Source organism: Phocoena sinus, chromosome 4, assembly GCF_008692025.1.
Source record: "Phocoena sinus isolate mPhoSin1 chromosome 4, mPhoSin1.pri, whole genome shotgun sequence".
NCBI classification, from domain to species: Eukaryota; Metazoa; Chordata; class Mammalia; order Artiodactyla; family Phocoenidae; genus Phocoena; species Phocoena sinus.
The window spans coordinates 30,598,672-30,618,058 of record NC_045766.1 but is presented as its reverse complement, the minus strand read 5'-3'; the positions used below and the strand labels follow the sequence as shown (position 1 = coordinate 30,618,058).

The 19,387-nt window shown below is 48.8% G+C and overlaps 1 protein-coding gene across 1 annotated transcript; it reads left to right on the top strand.

The window, feature by feature from the left end:
* Window positions 1-2,174: 2,174 nt before the first annotated feature.
* Window positions 2,175-18,471, top strand: SIAH2 (siah E3 ubiquitin protein ligase 2). The gene is made up of 2 exons (XM_032631177.1): window positions 2,175-2,900; window positions 17,853-18,471. The coding sequence occupies exons 1-2, from the start codon at window positions 2,487-2,489 to the stop codon at window positions 18,408-18,410; spliced, it is 972 nt and encodes a 323-aa protein (XP_032487068.1). The 5' UTR covers window positions 2,175-2,486; the 3' UTR covers window positions 18,411-18,471.
* Window positions 18,472-19,387: the final 916 nt, after the last annotated feature.

The following is a 19,387-nucleotide window of genomic DNA, read 5'->3' as shown; positions in this document are numbered from 1 at the left end:
AGCTGGAGAGAAAGAAAACAAATTCTGGTAATAAATTCCACTCGCTTGGGTTTTAAATGAAAAGTGGAAAATATTCTATCTTCTCCAAGAAAAGTGAAACTGGGTGATTTATTTTTTCTGTTGTTGTCACTATTGTGTTCTTTATGCTATAAAAAGGTAAAAATGAAACAAACAGAATATGATTAAATTTTTTCCTCTCATGGCCAGCTAAGGAAAGAATTTATGTAAAGTGTACCCACAAAATTCAGTGCTTTATTACAGCTGTGTAACTGTTTTGTGTTGAGTGCGCTAACCTTGACTCCTTAACCAGACTGTAAGTAGTTGTCGGGTACAACTGAAAGGGATGTAGGCTAGTAGTTAAGAAGGAGGGCTCTGAAGCTTTTCCAATATGATCACCTGTGTGATCTCGAGCAAATTAATCTCCCTGTGTCTCGACTGTAAAATGGAGATGATGACAATAATATCCATCATGTAAGATTATTGCAAAGTCCTTAGAACTATCTATGCCTGGCACATAGTGGACACTCAATAGGTTATTTTCTTGTATTCCCCAAAGTACCCTTCCAAAAACTCAGATTCAGCCATGTTATTGTGCCTTTCAAAACCTACAGTGGCTACCCCTTGACATTGACATAAAGGTCCTATCAGGCCAATTGAGGCTCCCATGCTCCACCTCCACACTCCCAAGTCCCAATGCATTCCCTCACTGTGCTTTAGCTGCTGCTACAGTATCTTCACCCCCGCCTATTCATCTGAAAACCTCTTCCATGAGTGTTTGGCTACTGGCATTGCTCCCTTACTATAACGGAGACTAAACTGGAACCATTCTCAGAGCCCAAACAGTGGCTGGTACATAATAAATGCTCCGGAAACATTGACTGAATGACATCACATCTATTATTTTTCAAGATTTAGATCAAATTCCACCAATTCCATGCATGTAGTCTTTCTAGATGCCCTGTATAAGATTAAGCTTTCTTTCTTCCGGCCTCTAACAGTATATTTCTTGGACAGATTTGATTCACTGATACTCATTAATATTATTAAACATTCACTAAGAGTATTTTTTTTTAAATAACAGCTAATGTTAAGCAGTGCTTATGATGGGCCAGGTTCTTGGCATATATCAAACTCACTTAATCCTCACTATCCCACCTATAAAATAGGGGCTCTTTTTATTCCACTTTCTCAAATGAGGAAATTGAGGCACAGAGAAATTAAAGAACTTGTCCAAAGTCACACAGATGGTAAGCGGAGGCCACCGTTATTCACCCAGTCCTTACCACCGTCTCTCCTACACCTTGCACCAAAGTCTTGGACTTTCAAGGGATCTCAAAGATGAGGATGCGTTGTATTGGAGGATCACCCACTGTCCTCCGGGGGCTTCAGGACCCAAGCCACACTTCTGACATTCTTAGATTCTGGAGATCTCGAACTCTCCTTTTAGCCAACTCTGTCCACGAACTCCCTCCCCGGCCTGCTAGCAAGTCAAAGGCGCTCGATTCAACGAAGGCTTCGGCAGGTCCGACGAGAAAGGAGTAGTTTACCTCCTCTCCATCTTGGGGAGCAGGACAAAGGAGTGACCCAAACACACCCCTAACAGCCCAGCACTAGGTCCCGCGCCCGCTGCAGACCCAACCCCAGCCCCTTGCCCTGCTCTCGCCCAAAGCTCCGGGTCAGACCCCGCGCTCCAGACTAAGAGCTGGCCTGGCCGAGCCGCACGCCTCGCCCGCGCGCTGCTGACTCAACCCAGGGAAGTGAAACCTCTCGGTTTTTCCGACCTGTTGTCGTCGGGCGCCCGCGTCCTGCCCCGCCCACCAACCAAGGACCCGCCCCGCCTAAAGTTGTCCTGGATTGCGCCCGCGGGAAGCGTCGGCGTGACTCCCCGGGGTGCGGCCAGAGGGCTCGGGCAACGCCTTCCCAAAGAGCGGCCCCCGCCTCCGCAGCCAGGAAAATCAAGACCCCGCGCGGCGGCTACAGCGGCGACCGGACATGCTCACTGGCGCGGGTCGGGCCCTCAGCCCCGGCAGGAAGCGCCCGCGCTAGGCGGTTCCCCGTGCTGCCAGCTGGAGTCGGGCGGAGCCGGCGCTCCAGCGCAGGGTGGCTCTGCCAGTCCCCGCGCGCCTGGGCGGCCGCACACGTATCCAAGCGTCACGTCCGCGCGCGCCCCCGGGGCTTGCGTCAGCTGCCGCTCCAGGAGCGAGTGGGCCGTGGTTCTGCGCACCGCTAGGCTTCGGGGCTGCGACGCCTCCGGGAGGAGGAGTCTGGGGGCGCGGAGGGGTGTTCGGAGCGCCGGGGACCGCGGAGATCGTCAGCGCGGTTCGGCCCCCCCGCCTGCCCGGCGCCGACCGCCTCCGCTGCTCGGTCCCGGGCTGGGCGCGGTGGCGTTGCCCAGGAGCCCGCCGCCCGCGGGGCGCGCACCGCCTTGACCCCGGCGGCCCCGCGGCAGGCAGGCGCCCGCAGTTCCATGGTTGGTTCGGAACGCGATGAGCCGCCCGTCCTCCACCGGCCCCAGCGCTAACAAACCCTGCAGCAAGCAGCCGCCGCCGCAGCCCCAGCACGCTCAGTCCCCGACTGCGCCCCCGGCCGCCGCCACCATCTCGGCTGCGGGCCCCGGCTCGTCCGCGGTGCCCGCCGCGGCGGCGGTGATCTCGGGCCCCGGCGGCGGCGGGGCTGGCCCGGTGTCCCCGCAGCACCACGAGCTGACCTCGCTCTTCGAGTGCCCGGTCTGCTTTGACTATGTCCTGCCCCCCATCCTGCAGTGCCAGGCCGGGCACTTGGTGTGTAACCAATGCCGCCAGAAGTTGAGCTGCTGCCCGACGTGCAGGGGCGCCCTGACGCCCAGCATCAGGAACCTGGCTATGGAGAAGGTGGCCTCTGCAGTCCTGTTTCCCTGCAAGGTAAGCCCAGGTGCCAGCCGCGCACCTCCACCCGGCGACGTCCCGGAACTCCTGTGTCCTCCAGCCCACTCTCAGGCGCTGAGAGGCAGGTGGCATCTCTCTTATTAAAAAAAAAAAAAAAAAATGTTTACACCTTGTCTACGCTCCCCCATGCCCACCTGTCCACTTTGAGAGTAGCTCTGGGCTGACAGCTGCCCGATCACTGACCCCAGCCTAATTGGCACGCGATCGTTGTTAGAACACTTCACGCTCTCCCCACCCGGAGCCTGCGTACTCTGCAGACGTGTACTGAGGCTGGGTAGAGCTGGGCCGCCCAAGTAAAACTTGGACCGGGAAGCTGACTATCTTTGGGGGATTGGGGGGGGGGGGGGAAGGGCGAACCAAACGCACCCTTTACCAGCGCTGGGCTTGGAAGAATTGCTACTGTATTCCTCCTGCACCCCGCGCCTGCTTTCAGCGCACCCCTGACACGTGGGAGCCCTCGGGAGGGTAGCTAAAAAAAGGGTGCCTACAGCCTGTTTTCCTCCAGCAACAAGAGAAACCTGTAAGCCACGCCTTTCCCTCTCCCAGGCTTCCAAGAACTGGGGAGTTGTGTTTTTTCACTAAGTGGGGTGAAAGCAAGAGTTGATGGGAATTTAACAGGAAGGGCACGCAGGAGCTGTTGTTACAGTTCTTTAAAGCCCATCACTTTATTTTTTATTTAGTTAAAAAATTATCGATGATCTTGCCAAAAAAAGCACATCACTGAGACAAGAAGTCAGGTGGAAGAGCAAGTTGTCGCACCTCCTTTCCCACCAATGTTAGGTTTAGTATGCATCTGCATAGGGTTTTTTCTAACCATATATACATGTGCTCTTCCGCAGCTGAATATAGAATCGTAGATGTCAGTGTCAGAAAGGTTTATATATGCACACATAAGTTTTTCTCCAAAAATGGCTTCTGCAACTTGCTGTCTTAAATTCGTTTCATCACACGTATTTTTCTATGTCTGCAACCTAGCTCTACCTCCTTGTATTTTAAATGACCGCCTAATATTGCATTGTGTGGTCATATTGTAGCATCCGTTTACCTACATCTGTCATTTAAAAATCTTCAGGAGCAGTTTCAGAGACATACCTCTCTATGTTACCTTATTATAACCTAGAATTTTACCATAAAGTTCACTCTCTGAACTTAGAAATAATGTCATTAATACTTCTGTGTTTTTTTGTAAAAGTAACTACTGTCTCTTGGGCCATTTAGGCTGTCTTGCGTTTCTCCTTGCTGCTGCTTACTTTTATAGGGCAAGAGCTTATTTTTAAATTAAAAATAGTCCACCAGAGAATTGAAGCTTGGGACTCAAGTCAGTAAAATGAGTGATTTAATTTGGTCTGTGCCCTACCACAAATCAGGTTTAAAATAGCATATTCAAATAAGGGTTTGAAGCCGTGTCTGGGCTATGGGTTTTCAGTCAACCTTAATAAATGACTCCGCTTTCAACTACTCCTCATGTAATGCTTACTAATTCACCCAGCCCAGTAGTAGGTTGTTATAAAATTTAGACAAAATAGTTCCAAAATTTTCTTAGGGTCATGAAGAAGGTGGCAGCCTAGTGATCAAGAGAAGGTTTGGCGATAGGTGACGTAAGAGTGGATATTTGAGGTTTGAGATATTTTGTGGGGCTTGGATGAGGAGGTGGTAGATGCCCCACAGGGTTTCTGGGGAGCCGTCTTCTCAGCCTTTCACTTTCCCCCAAACCTTCAGTGGCTGATAAAAGAAATTATTTTAGATGAATTGCAGGTCACAAATGAGCATTGGACATCAGTCAGCTATCCCTAATTTATTTTTAAAAAGCAGTATCATAAAAGCATTATGTTGCTCCCTAGAGAAAGGGAAAGGGACAGTTACAACATGCTGTCTGAAGTATGAAGTTTCACTTTCAGGATCCAAGATTCTGGTTCCTGTTGAAGCATGTGTGCTTTCCTAGTGTGAAGTCTCTCTTGAAGAAGAGTTCTCTTGGGAATCAAGGGTATCCAGCGTTTCTGTACATGTCAGTGATTTTTAAAGTTCCCATTCTGTAAGACTGCACTTGGACAAAGCCATCGCTTTGCAAGCTGAAATGAGACAGGGTCAGCCATCACCCTGCAGACCAGGAACCGAGCTTAGAAAGTGGCCTGGGGGCTCACTTTTGTGCGAATGCATATGTGTGAGATTTGTAGAGCTGGAGTGTGCATGCCTCAACTCTGGGTGATCAGTAATCCAGACTGTCGACAGGGCAGCTCAGCCAGCTAGTTTGGATCAACCAAACTTGGCTGGATACAGAGGCTCAGCAAGCAACTGCGATAATGTTTGTTGGGGAGGCCGAGAGCAATAGGGAATGGTGAGGCCTGTGGCAGACTTCAGCAAACTAGGTCTGCCTAGCAAGCCCTATGCTTCACACTTGCCCCTGCAAATCATAGGGACTGCCTTGTCACTTGTTCCTACCTGCTCTGAGTTTCTCTCATGGGCTGGCTCATGGGAGAAAATGGATGTTGGGTAAAATACCAGAAGCCAGGTCTCAGGAATTGCCTAGCACTGCCATTGTTTGCCTGCGAGACCACCTCTGGGGGCCTTGATGTCCTCATCTGTAATGAGGAGATTGGACTGTTCAACTTCTGAGGACCTGTAGCTTCCAGAATTCCATGAAAAGAAGGGAGGCTCTGTGGAATGCTTGTTGGATGCCCTTTGCGTGCCAGCTACTTTGCACGGGTCATCTTTTATGAGTTTGCTTTTCTTTTTCGCAGGTGAGGAAACAAGCGCCTATAGAGAGGTTAAGTGTTAAGTGACTTGTCGAGATCACACAGTGGACCAGCCCATAAACCTACATTCGGAAGGCACACATCCTTTGTACTACTCACTATGTAGGGATTTGGAATCTGAGCTTATACTCCAAGGCTCCAAAGCATAACTTGAGGTTGACACCAGTAACAAAATCATCCGACTAGATGAGTTCACCAGATGGACACATCCCGATGAGACAACATAGATGCTGACTCGAAAATTCATTGGCAGGAATGTTGTAGGGCTTGTTGGGTGAGAAGATCCGGCGGGGTGGCAGGGAGAGGAGGGAGGGAACCGCCGACAAACCTAATATTTGGGGGGATTTCAACCCAGCTCTGAACTGCTTGTGCTTCAGTCGCCCCCAAAATGGATGCGTTGCCAAATAGCTTCCTTATGTAGGTGTGGGGTCACATAATTAAAGGCTAGAGTCCTGCCAGCACCTTTGATAGAGGGCACCATATGCGCTATTAGCTCAGGTCTCCTTTTAAAAAAAGGATCTCTATCAGAGTATGGCTGTCTGCCACCTGTGGTATTTTTAGTCCATTCTATGGCCTGTGCCACACCTGAGAAGTTTAGGCATCCTATCCCCTTATCTCAAACCCACCGCCACCTCCGGGGAGCGTGGGTGTAGGGGGAGAAGTGAAGGTTGACACATCGGTGCCCCCCACTCAACAGTGTATTTTAATATCAGCCAAGTATTTCTCTTCGCAGCCGTGGGAAATGCTCAACCATCTCAGCCCACTTACACTGTGAGACGTTTTCTTTCCACTTTTTCTTTGGCTGCTCTGAAAGTTTCTAGCAGCATTATCACCAAATAATTACGGAACTGGAAAGCCTCTGTCAGATTAAGTCTTCCCTGCAGTTGGATTGTGACAGTGTTGTTAGTGTCGCTCAAAAAAAAAAAGTCAAATTAGATAATCCAGCTGAAAGTTAAAAGCTCCTCAGTGTGGACTCACCTAGTCAGGTAGGGACAAATTGTAAATACCAGCAGGGACAGGTAATGCGAGGGACAGAGGCATCTGACACGTGACCTCAGGTTCGGGTGACGTCAGGGGCAGCGGGGGTGGTTGGGAGTTGGACCACACATGCCACCTTCAAAGAGGGCAACTTTTGCCTGAGTCTGGCTGGTTGGCAGGGATGGGAATGTGGATGCAGCCATGCCAGACCTTTGGATTTTTTCAAGAAAAGCCAGAAATCTGGATTTTTTGAATGTTACATATCTCAATTTGGGCTTCCCTGGTGGCGCAGTGGTTAAGAATCCGCCTGCCGATGCAAGCGACACGGGTTCGAGCCCTGGTCCGGGAAGATCCCACATGCCGCGGAGCAACTAAGCCCGTGCGCCACAACTACAGAGCCTGCGTGCTAGAGCCCGCGAGTCACCACTACTGAGCCCGTGTGCCACAACTACTGAAGCCCGCGCGCCTAGAGCCCATGCTCCGCAGCAAGAGAAGCCACCACAATGAGAAGCCCGCACACCGCAACGAAGAGTAGCCCCCGCTCGCCGCAACTAAAGAAAGCCTGCACGCAGCAACGAAGACCCAACGCAGCCATAAATAAATAAATTTTTTTTTAAATGTCAATTTTTTTTTTTTTTTTAACATTGGCCAAATTCAAATGTAAAGCCAGTACTTGCAGGCCCAACCAACCACGTCCGCAGACCAAATTCCAGCTGCCAGTGTGCAACCTCTGACCTGGTTCTCTTCTAGAAAGCATCCATTGAGCCTGGAAGTTCTCATTTAACTCTGAGCATGCGTGAACTTTGAAACTCTGATAGGCCCCAACTGTTACAGCTTATTCCCTTTTCATCTTTGTTTTGCCCAGAGAGAATGCCAACCTTCTGGCCTTTGGGAGACCTGAACTGTTGTCCCATTGACTAGATGTTTGACTTTGTACAAGGCACCTGAGTGCCTTTAGGAGAAGGAGTTGAACTAAATGATTATACCAAGGATCTTTTTTTGCCCTAAAATTTGGGAATCTAGCGAGCTGTCCAAGGGAAAAGGGCACTACGCAGGAGACAGGACTGGGTTCTCATCCTGGCTTTCTGTGACCTCAGTCCAGTCACTACTTCCTTGAACCTTTTTGTTCATCAGTTTAAAAGAACGGAGATAACCCCTAGCTGGTGGGCGCTCTCAGATCAGAAGTGCTGGAGAGGGCTTCTGCTTCACCAAATCAGATGGAAGATGGGTGGGATCACAGTGGTTGCTAGGTGATGGGTGATCAGTCACCTAAAATTCTGAGGGTATAAGCTGATTTGCCAAAACAATTTCAAAGATCTCTTCTGAGCCTCAGTAATTCCCCTAAGACAAAATCCTTTACTTTGGAAATCGTCCCTGCCGTCCTCACTCCTGGCTGAAGTTGACCAGGTTGCCTCCTAAAAGCCTGTGCTGGCAGGCACTGGGGTCCATGTGCATTTCTGGTGAGGCTCAAGATTTTCAAGAACAAAGTTGACAGCTTTTGAATATAAAATCAAGAACAGAAGCCCCAACTAGGAAAGAGTACCAAAGTTTAATGCTGATTCTACACAGAGTTGGCCAAAGATTTTTCACAGGTCGCCACCGCCTGGAACTAGACTAAATCATTGTTACTTAAAGGTGATCTTTAGTACAAGCAGAGCCAAAAGGTACAGCAGGTCTGACGTATAAAGTCCCCAGCCTAGGAATGGATTAGAGTTGCCCTTTTTTTTTGAAGCCGCATATAAAGTGCTGTATACAAATGACTACAGTAAGACCTCAGTGTAAAATGTCTTAAGAGCCAGACTTGTACATCTGATGAAATTTGTGAACTGTGACATTTCTCATTCCCACCCGTAAGGTCCTCCTCACTCCTTGAAAGGGGCACATAGTCGGTACACATTTGCCAGAGTGAACACCAGCCTTCAGAGCCATTGTGTGTTGCTGGTGAGTCACACAGAAAGGCTTCCTGAGCAAATGTGGTTTTTTGGGGTTCTTTTTAAATTTTTAAAAAAATTATTTTACTTTTTAAAAAAAAAATAAATTTATTTTTGGCTGTGTTGGGTCTTCGTTTCTGTGCGAGGGCTTTCTCTAGTTGTGGCGAGCGGGGGCCACTCTTCATCGCGGTGCACCTCTCACTGTCGCGGCCTCTCTTGTTGCGGAGCACAGGCTCCAGACGCGCAGGCTCAGTAGTTGTGGCTCACGGGCCCAGTTGCTCCGCGGCATGTGGGATCCTCCCAGACCAGGGCTCGAACCCGTGTCCCCTGCACTGGCAGGCAGACTCTCAACCACCAGGGAAGTCCGCAAATGTGTTTTTATATTAAACCTGAGTGTACTTTCTGATGCTTGTGAGAGATACAGAAAATACCCTAGCAGAATTTCATCAACTTTGCCCCACGTGTGCATCTTTCTCCATTCGTTTCTTAAAAATTGGGAAGCTGTCATTCTCATTTCCAGTTGGGTAAAGGCTTTATTGTAATGAATTTTACACTGTACAGTGTCTGTGAGTAAAAGGTTATCCCCTTCCCAGTTTTCAGCCACAGACAGTGTCGAGATGGATGGAAGGTAACCTGTGTTAAATGTGTGGACCTGGGCCCTGTTTTATAACTTTCAATCAATAAAGGTAGTGTCTTTGGCTCACTCCTTCTTCCCCAGGCTACCTCTTACTCTGGTTGGTTTTTTGGGGGTTTGTTTTTTTTTTTTTTTTTTTGCGGTATGCGGGCCTCTCACTGTTGTGGCCTCTCCCGTTGCGGAGCACAGGCTCCGGACGCACAGGCTCAGCGGCCATGGCCATGGCCCAGCCGCTCCGCGGCACGTGGGATCTTCCCAGACCGGGGCACGAACCCGCGTCCCCTGCATCGGCAGGCGGACTCTCAACCACTGCGCCACCAGGGAAGCCCATGATCATTATTTTTAATGTAGGACATATGGGAGATTTCAATTTGATATTATTTTCCATAATCCCCACCACCTAGAATAGCCACTGCACCATTTTTGCATAGGTCCTTGCAAACTTACCGCTACATCAAAATATACAAACAAACAACGAAAAACAAGTCAGGTGGGAAATCCACATACTATTTCATAACCTGGTTTTTCATCTAACACATTGTGACTGCTTTTCCACACTGATAAATATTCCTTAAGATCCTGTTTAATGGCTGCATAGCATTGCAGTTCCATAACTCTGGAATGTTATGGAATGTAATGTTGATATGAATGTATCAGTTATTTAATCAAACTCCAGTTTGTGGTCATTTAAATCATTCTGTTTTCTTACTGTGTTTAAAAAAGAAAAGAAAGAAAAGTACTGCTATAACTGAAGCCCTGTGCATAAGAAAATAATTATTTCCTAATGATAAATTCCTAGATGTTGAATGATAGGGCCAAAGGGTAGGTGCAGAAATCAGAAGCTATTGCTCATACAGCCAAATTGCCTTCTCACGTAGAATCATTTACAATCAAGTGCCCACTTCTCTCCAGCGTCACCAGCAATGGGTGTTATCCTTTTGCTTTTTTTAATGCTGCTGCCTGCTTTTTCTCCCTCATGTAACATCAGGCGAGAGTTGGCCCCTCCTGATGACCCACTGACTTTTCATCAGACCCACCCCTGCCTTGGAATCCCCTGCAGCCCCAAGCCCTCTCTTCCTACAAACCATCTGCCTAGCCAGCCATCGCCCCACCCCTCCCACCCCATCCTTCTGAAACTCTGAGTCTAACTCTGGAGATAGATGTGCCAACAGAGCCCTTCTGAAGTAGTAGGAGCAAAGGAGTCTGGAGGCCTCCCTCAGTGGTGGTGTTGGAGCTGCATTAAAAAGGATGAGCAGGACTTCCCTGCTGGCGCAGTGGTTAAGAATCTGCCTGCCAATGCAGGGGACATGGGTTCGAGCCCTGGTCCGGGAAGATCCCACATGCCGGGGAGCAACTAAGCCTGTGCGCCACAACTACTGAGCCCATGTGCCACAACTACTGAAGCCCGTGCACCTAGAGCCAGTGCTGTGCAACAAGAGAAGCCGCCGCAATGAGAAGCCTGAGTACCGCAACGAAGAGTAGCCCCCGCTCACCGCAACTAGAGAAAGCCCGCGCGCAGCAACGAAGACCCAACGCAGCCAAAAATAAATTAAAATGTTTTTAAAAATTAAAATAAAAAGGATGAGTAGCAGCATGCCCACAGAGAAGGAAGGGATGGAAGATCCTGATGGGGCTGTATGGAAGGCCAGTGCTTGTAGAAAATGTTGTTTACCTGGTCCGAGCCAGGTGCATTATCTCATGTTATCCTCCTAATTACTTTGTAAAGGAAGTAGGACACGGTTAGCATCCCCCCTAAGAGATCTGCCCAAAGTTTGTTTGTTTGGGGAGCAGAAACTCCAGAATGTGCCTTATAATTACACATAACCTCCTGCCCTTTCTGCTACCAACTCCACCAGCTGAGGAACAGGGATCCCAGCCTCACGTAGTGGCTTTTGGAGGGATGGCAGTAGTGGTACCAGAAGGGGCCTTTTATTTAACTGGGCATACAGAATGCCCAGTTAAATTTGAGTTTCAAATAATTTTTTGATATAAGTATAACCCAAATATTGTCTGTAATGTACTGAGCTGCGTGTATCTTTATTTGCTACATCTGGCAACCCTGCCACTTCAGCCTTCTTGTGAATTCAGTTGCATTCACTGAGAAAAACGTCCAGAGGGATCGTGGCGCCGTTTGAAGGGTGGGCAGGGCAGTGAACATGATCATGCAGGTGGGAGCTTGGCGGGAAGGGTGTACTGAGAAAGTCTGGACAAGGCCCATAACGCCTCTCACTCCAGCTCCTCCTTAACGGTGCTTTTGTTTGCTTGAACAGAGACTCTGAAGGGACCTTACGAAACTGGTTCTCCAAGCCACTGTGAGGTTGCCTGCTAGCTCGAGCTATGGTCAGATGAGAGGTATATTTGGTCAAAAGTCAACTTTTGTTTAACATTTCCAAGATTAAAAAGAACCCCCTGCCAGCCCAAGGAGTCTTTGTAAGGCCAAACGCACACACACCCCTCCCCAAGAGAGGATGTTCTCAGATGACTGCAATAATAAGATGCCAGACTCTTCCATCAAGTCACCTTCAGTAAGAAAACTCTGCCCCATGAGGCTCGTTGACTTTTTCGTAGGCAAAAAGGAGGAATTTTTGAGCCTAAGATGTGAATTAGCATTGCCTCCTCCGGAAGAAAGTTTTATAAAGTTAAATGTCAGTATTTTCTTCGCCTCACCGCTGTTTGACAGCTCAAGTACTGAGTGACACTGTCTTCTCTGTGAAACTGTTACTGCACTATGGGTAGATAGTTATGTCTTTGCACTACCTCATAGCAGAGGTGAGGAATATACCGTTTGAGTTAAGTGAAAATCCGATGAAGTCCTTAGAGGAAGGATGCTAGACAAGACAGATGCGGGGTGAGTATGATTATTATAATAAAGAAGAGATGTCACTTTCTCCTGTTACCCACGTCTGAAATTCTCCACTGGTAATAACAGCTAAGGGCTGAGTAGTAGGTAGCTTTATGGACCCACTCAGAGGTGACTTGGTAGGTAGGTAGGCTCAATCCAAGTTTACACAGGACACTGGGTACTTGAGTTCTAATCACACCCACTCCACCAGTGGTTGTAAACACATTTTAAGCAAGAGGGACATATAGCCATCAAAACGACAAAAGCATCGTGTCTCCCCATCTATGTGAGGTTTCAGAAAAGCTATAAACACCCCACCACCACCCCTGGCACAAATAGTTTATGTAAATAAGGTGATAATGTGATATGCAGTGGATATTCTTATCTAATCTATAGTCCATATTCAAATTTCAGTGGTTGCCCCAGCAATGCCCTTTGTAGCAATTTTGGTTTCCCAGTCCAGGGTCAGACATTGCATTTGGCTGTCAGTGTGCATTCTGTGATGACGACGGCTTATTTAGATGGAAAGAAAGTGCACTTTGCTTTTGCTTACGCTTACTCCAAGACAAGGTCGTTTCTTGGATTTAATTCAAAAGTTTATAAGCATCAGCAGCACAATATATGTTGTACTTTGTTTCTCTTGAGCCATTCTCGTTTGAGGCGCTGGCAGACACTTTGCGAATACATTTCACCGTTTCCTAGGAGGTAAGCAGGGGAGGCGAGGCGGTTACCTCACAGTCCCCAGGAGGGACCTGCTTCTGTGCACGGCGCCTCCAGGGTCACAGACTGTTGACTGTGGGAGTCCAGCAAATCGTTCTTGAATCGCATGGACTCAGATTTGATTAAATAGGTGAGAAGACTTACAGGATCCATGACGTTAACTGGCATGCAAGCTAAGAATTCTGTTTATATACCCATTCCATAAATATAATATACCTGCGTTTCTTAGGTAAATAACAGGTGTCTAGTGTTTGACTACGTTTCTGACACACCTCGTCGTGTGTATTTGGGTGTCAAGGTGTCTGTATGCCAAAAAGGGAAAAAAACCTTGTCTAAATTCCAGCCTAAGTAAAACAACCTTCTAACCCCACGTCCAGAAAACAATTGGCACTATTTACTGCTCTCTGCAAAGACATCAGAATGAGGCACCGGGTCACATGTTGCCCTTTTCATGGCAGAACGTGTTTGCACAAGACTCTTGAGCCATCGGAACGTGCAGAGTTTCTAAAAGAGAAGTCAGAAATGTTATTTCAACATCGCTTTGTTTCTCACTCTGCTGGGCCGTCTCCCCCATGCCACACACATTCTTCTTTAGCTTTGGGCTCCTGTGTGTGTCCGTGTCTACCCTAACCTCCCGTTAAAGAGGTTCACTTAAAGCACATCCCACTCAGCCCCGGAAGAGACGAGCAGATACTTGCCGGTGGAGAAATCTCATTTATAACCGTGGATGTGTCCCAGGCTGCAGACAGCCCTCTGCGAAGCAGCCCAGGTGCTTTATCTCAGGAACAAGAGTGTGCAGTGAAGAAGCGGGCGTCTCAAGGAAAGCGGGCATCCTTTGAACCCTCCCCTTGGGTGGGCAGGCCCCAGCCAGACTGAGAGAAGGGAAGCCTCAGGACTTTCTTGCCAGAGGCCAGGGAAGGCTGGGAGGGCCTAATTACTGGTTACTTGTTTGTGAGGTACCGCCACCTCATTCCTTAGGGTGGGCTGCTTTCAGGGCTGTTTTTTCTCCTTGCCACCCAAGGAAGAAGTTCGTATTCGAACCTGCTTCCAGAAGCAGTGTATCTGTGGACGCTGGGTGTTGTGTGTGTGTTCCGTGGAGGGTACGGGGCATCAAGGCAGATGGAAATTGTCTTTTTCTCAAGAGTGGTTCTTAGACTGTCTGACTCCTAAGCTGTCGTGTGCCGAAAAAGAGCAGCAGAGGACCCGGAAATACAGGGCTCTGACCCTGGTGTGGCCACCAGTGCCGACGTGGCCAGGATGAGTCAGTCAGTCTGTGAAACGGGTGGAACCAGCGCCCCAGGCTCCCTCCACGCTGCACAAGCCATCAAGGTCTAGTGGTGCGTCAGAGCTGGCGTTCCTGAGCTGCCCTGGGTAGCGCCCGCCGGCTGGGCCGGTGACCAGCCCCACCCGCTTCCTGGTGTGGCCCCTCCTCGCGGCTGCGAGCGTGGCTGCCCCGCCGGGCTCTGTCACTCATTGAAGATCAGTGGCTCTCAACTGGGGTGATATTGCCGCCCAGGAGACGTTTGGCCAGGCCTGGTGACATTTCTGGTTGTCAGAACGTGGTGGGTGGGGAGATGCTCTGGCATCTAGTGGGCAGAGGCCAGGGATGCTGCTAAACATCCTCCAGTGCACAGCCCCCCAAACCCAGACGTATCTGCTCTTTGTCAATAGTGCTGCTGTAGAGAAACCCGGAAAATAAACTAAACTGTCAGTGATGTCCCTGACGGAGCCTGGGCCCTCCTCCTCATTTAGGTTTTATCCCCACTGTTTGCTCCACTAACCCTCTGCTAGAACTGGATGGACCTGCACCATCCACAGTCCGCTTCATCCACAGTGAGGCTTCCCATCCGCCCTCTTCCTCAGCCTCTCCCCACTTTGAAATCACCTATCACCGCCCCCCACCCCGTCTTCCTTTGCATAGTTACCCGTTTTTCTGATGTATTTGAGCTGTTTATTGTTGCATGATGTGGCCCCTCTGACAGCAAACACCACAGGGGGCGGGATCTGCGCCACAGAGGTTGGCAGCCCTTAGAAATCCTTGGAGCTTGTCGAGAAAACACAAGCCCAGGGACCAGTGCCGTTTGTGTTTGCTCCTCAGTGGCACCTAGACCATTTTATAGACAGTCTCGGGGAATTCACAGACCCTGAAGCCTGCCCTCTGATCCCTGGAGGAGTGCCCCTAATGCAGGTGACAAGAACGTCATTCCAGAACAATGGCGAGACTGTCACAAGTATGAAGTGTGGCACAAGTATGTACGTGTGTGTGTGAGTGCACATACGTTGAAAGTTTAGATCTTTCCTTTTGAGAGATCACCTCTAATCTAGTCGTCCTAACAGTGGTGCCAGTGGTCATGAAGACACACCCTCATCCATGATGGAAAAGAGAAGGAGTAGATCGGCATTAACGTTCAGCTTGTTTACGAAAAGCAGAGTAAGCACATTAACACTTTAAAATTGTATTTATTTAAGTTAATAGAGGCCGTAGCAAGATCTTTTCTCATAAGGTCACTGTCCACACGGATGCTAAGTAACGCCTGGTCTATTCGTGTAATCTGGGGAGGTCCCCTGTTCTCTGTATTTGGGTCGAAGGAAGAGTGTGTGACTTGTAAGGCAAACCAATAATTCAGAATATAAATATTCCTACTTGAGTGACGCAAGGAAAAGTTCTAAAATGATTGCTAGGTGATAGATATTTGTTGTACGTTTGACTTCGTGAACCTGGAGTGGTTTGGGGCTTTGGGCTGGGGAAGAGGGGCAGGTGGTACTTTGCTGTACACTCTGTGCCAGAGTTCATCTCATTCCTGGAATTATTCCTAGGCAGCTGTGGTAAACAGCCAATGCTGAAAGGTCTTCAGAACCAAATATTGAGGGCTTGTTTCAGCCAGGGAATCTGCCAGGCTCTGGGCCAATTCTTGCTATTTTTATTGTGTGGATGTGTGTTTTTAAACACCCGGCAGAAGTGCCTCACCCATCACTCACAGAAAACCATCAGAAGGCTCTGTATTCCGAGCCTCACCCTAGATTTAAAACACAGTTAATAGAGGTGTGTCTTTTAGGGCCTTACACTATTAGGAACACAAACTATAAATATATATGGATAAATAAATTTGTTTCTCCTGATTAAGTTTCTTATACCTGTGCTTTTAAAATTAGTCTGTGGTTTTTGGTTTTGTTTTGTTTTTTGCGGTACACGGGCCTCTCACTGTTGTGGCCTCTCCCGTTGTGGAGCACAGGCTCTGGACGCGCAGGCTCAGCGGCCATGGCTCACGGGCCCAGCCACTCCGCGGCATGTGGGATCTTCCCGGACCGGGGCACGAACCCGCGTCCCCTGCATCAGCAGGCGGACTCTCAACCACTGCGCCACCAGTGAAGCCCTAGTCTGTGGTTTTAAAAGATGAACACACAATTCCTACGGGCAAAGTAAGTAACCGGTCAACTACTTCTGCCAATTTCTACTGAAGACCGTTATAATTCACTTTAGGTACAGAGGAGGAAGGAGCTGCATCTCTCTCTTTAAGCCACCCTCTTCTTCCGTATTAGGGGAGACTCATCTCCCTAAGGGTGGTAGCTGCCTTCTCTGCTCTGTATCCACTCAGTGACTACAGCTTAGGGTCTTGTAAGGAGAAGATGCTCAGTGTCTGCTTATTGCTAGTGATGAATTCAGCTGTAAAGATGAGAATGTGACCTATTTAAAGTTTATAAGGGGTTTATTCCCTAAAGCAGGGTAGGGAGAAGCAAAAACAGCTGTGGGGTTTGGTTTTGTGTTTTTAGCATTGGACATAGCATCTTAGAAAAATGACATGGGGCACTAACCTGGCCGTCCAGTGGCTAGGACTTGGCTCTTTCACTGATGTGGTCCTGGGTTCAGTCCCTGGTTGGGGAACTAAGATCCTGCAAGCTGCCTGGCATGGCCAAAAAAAAAAAAGAAGAAAAATGACGTGGCCCTTCACTCATCTGGTGTCTTCATGTCTCAACAGGGGGCAGGGGAATCCAAGTGGGGGAACCCAGATGGCATACCTGCCACCCTGGGCTCGAGGGGGATGAAGCTAACTTCTGGTTTCCCCTGAAAAGTCCATTCAGGTTTCCTCATCCTTGACAAAACAACAGCGTAGTACTCTGGGCAAGTGTCTACTTGTGAGCTGATTCTCCATCCGGTATCTGGGAATTAACATGGTCATTCTTATGAAGGTTGGGTATAGAAATCTAATTCCTTTTGGCGTGGTCTTGTCTCGTGATGGATGTGATTTATCCATCAGGAATGTCATCCTGAGTGCAGGGAGAAAAAGGTTTTGTTCCTACCCTATTAAGGCAGCGTTGGAGGGAGAGGCTGTCAGAAAACTCATCTAGGACGAGCGGCCACTCCAGGACCCACTTTAGTTCCCCTTCTTACCGGGCCTGTCACGAGGACCTGACCCACCGGGTCATGAAGAGATGTGCAGTGCACGTGGACTTGAGGAAGGGGTCTGGGGAAAGTCCAGCGGGCTCTCTTCTGCCCTGGGCTGGTCACTCCAGCAGCAAGCGCAGGGAACCACAGGGCAGCCTTCCCACAGGCTGCCTGCCGGTCACAATTTGAGCCAGGAAGAAGTGGACAGGGACAATGGAGGGGAATTATACTCTCTGCAAAATTGTCTGTAGGGGAAAACTAGTCTGGAGATAACATATATTCCTTATCCTACCCCTAAGCAATTCTAAATTCTTTTTAAAAATTCTTTAAATTCACAGAAAATAAGGAAAAGGCCAGATTTTCTAGGGCTGGCTTCACAATTTCGTTTGAGACATTTATAGTAAGAGCACTTGAGTTCTCATGTTTTTAAGTGTTGGAACAGGGGCAGGAATGCAGTTCATTCCTGGTTCGGGATGTGCCCCTGATTTTATGCACGGCAGTACTGAGGATGAATAGGCACTGAGACTCTGAAGTCTTCGAGGTTTAACTCCTCGTGAGCAAAAGTAGTTGAAATAAGAATGCAGTTTAAGTCTTGGAAACCTGAGCGGGTGAAGGCTCTTGGAGGTTTGGCCCCATAGAGGTTGAGGAGGCCCGATGTCTCACTCTGACTCTTTCTGTCCCCGCAGTACGCCACCACGGGCTGTTCCCTGACCCTACACCACACGGAGAAGCCGGAGCACGAAGACATCTGTGAATACCGCCCCTACTCTTGCCCTTGTCCCGGTGCTTCCTGCAAGTGGCAGGGGTCCCTGGAAGCCGTGATGTCCCATCTCATGCACGCCCACAAGAGCATCACCACCCTTCAGGGAGAAGATATCGTCTTCCTGGCCACAGACATTAACCTGCCGGGGGCTGTGGACTGGGTGATGATGCAGTCGTGTTTTGGCCATCACTTCATGCTGGTGCTGGAGAAACAAGAGAAGTACGAGGGCCACCAGCAGTTCTTCGCCATCGTTCTGCTCATCGGCACCCGCAAGCAGGCTGAGAACTTCGCCTACAGACTGGAATTGAACGGGAACCGGAGGAGACTGACCTGGGAGGCCACGCCCCGGTCCATCCACGACGGCGTGTCCTCGGCCATCATGAACAGCGACTGCCTGGTGTTCGACACAGCCATAGCACATCTTTTCGCAGATAATGGGAACCTTGGAATCAATGTGACTATTTCTACGTGTTGTCCGTGATGTACTGAAATGATTTGGATGTAGTGCTCTATGGTTAATAAAGGTTTTTATAGATGTTTTATTCACTGTGTCTTCACAAGTCAAGACCCACAGTTACCCCGTGTTCTGTGTGAACGGCAGCTTCCCATCTGGAATCGGCTCAAGAAAGTTCATTAAACTGGGATGGAGGAGGTTGGCCTGTTAGTCATTTGGAGGCCGCTCTGTGACCTAAAATCAACTTTATTATGCAATTTCATTTACTTCCTGAACAGCACCTGACAGGTTGTTCGGGCTCCTCTAGACCCGTATGTTAGGAATCGGAGGCTCTTTCCTGCCTGCCTCCCTGCATTGGTCCCTGCAAGCTGACAAAAGCACAGTGACTGTCAGCAGATTCCTTAAGTTTACTTTTATCTTGTGTTTAAGGGGGTGTGAATCGTTTCAATGCAATTTAAACAGTGTTTCTCAAACCAGATGGCTAACCAATGTGCATAGAATCACCTGGAGGGCTCACCTGAAACATGCAGTCTGGGGAGCCTGCGAATTTAACAATCTCATCAGGGGATTCTTTCCAACAGTAAAGTTTGAGAATTAATGGGTTAAATTGTGGGAAAGGGTCCAGATTTTAAAGGTGCTTTAAGATTGCCCTCTGCTGATACTGTTTGTCTTTCTACTATTTCATCCACACACCCCCCCACCACAAAATTAAAACTAGAACTACAGACCCCCATGAACACAGTCCTGAGATCTGGTCACTGTCTCGTGTTTGGGGTGGATTGCCTAGGAAAGCAAGTCAGATGGCTTTTGATGGCTCTCACGTAGTTTTTGCTCGTCACCAGTACAGAAGACCTGTTTACATGTGGCTTCCTTCAGTGGCCCTCCTCGACTTAGATGGTGGGAAAGACTAGATGAGTAGAGTTGGAAACGCTTTATAACCAGTGTCATCTGCTTGCTCTTTAAAGGAATGTGTTGGGTTTGTTTGTTTGTTTTTGCCACGTTCA

Excerpts from the sequence above, each read along its gene's own strand:
- SIAH2 (XM_032631177.1), top strand. The coding sequence starts at position 2,487 with ATGAGCCGCCCGTCCTCCACCGGCCCCAGCGCTAACAAACCCTGCAGC. Across the intron at positions 2,901-17,852 it reads CAGTCCTGTTTCCCTGCAAG|TACGCCACCACGGGCTGTTC; the intron begins GTAAGCCCAGGT and ends CTGTCCCCGCAG.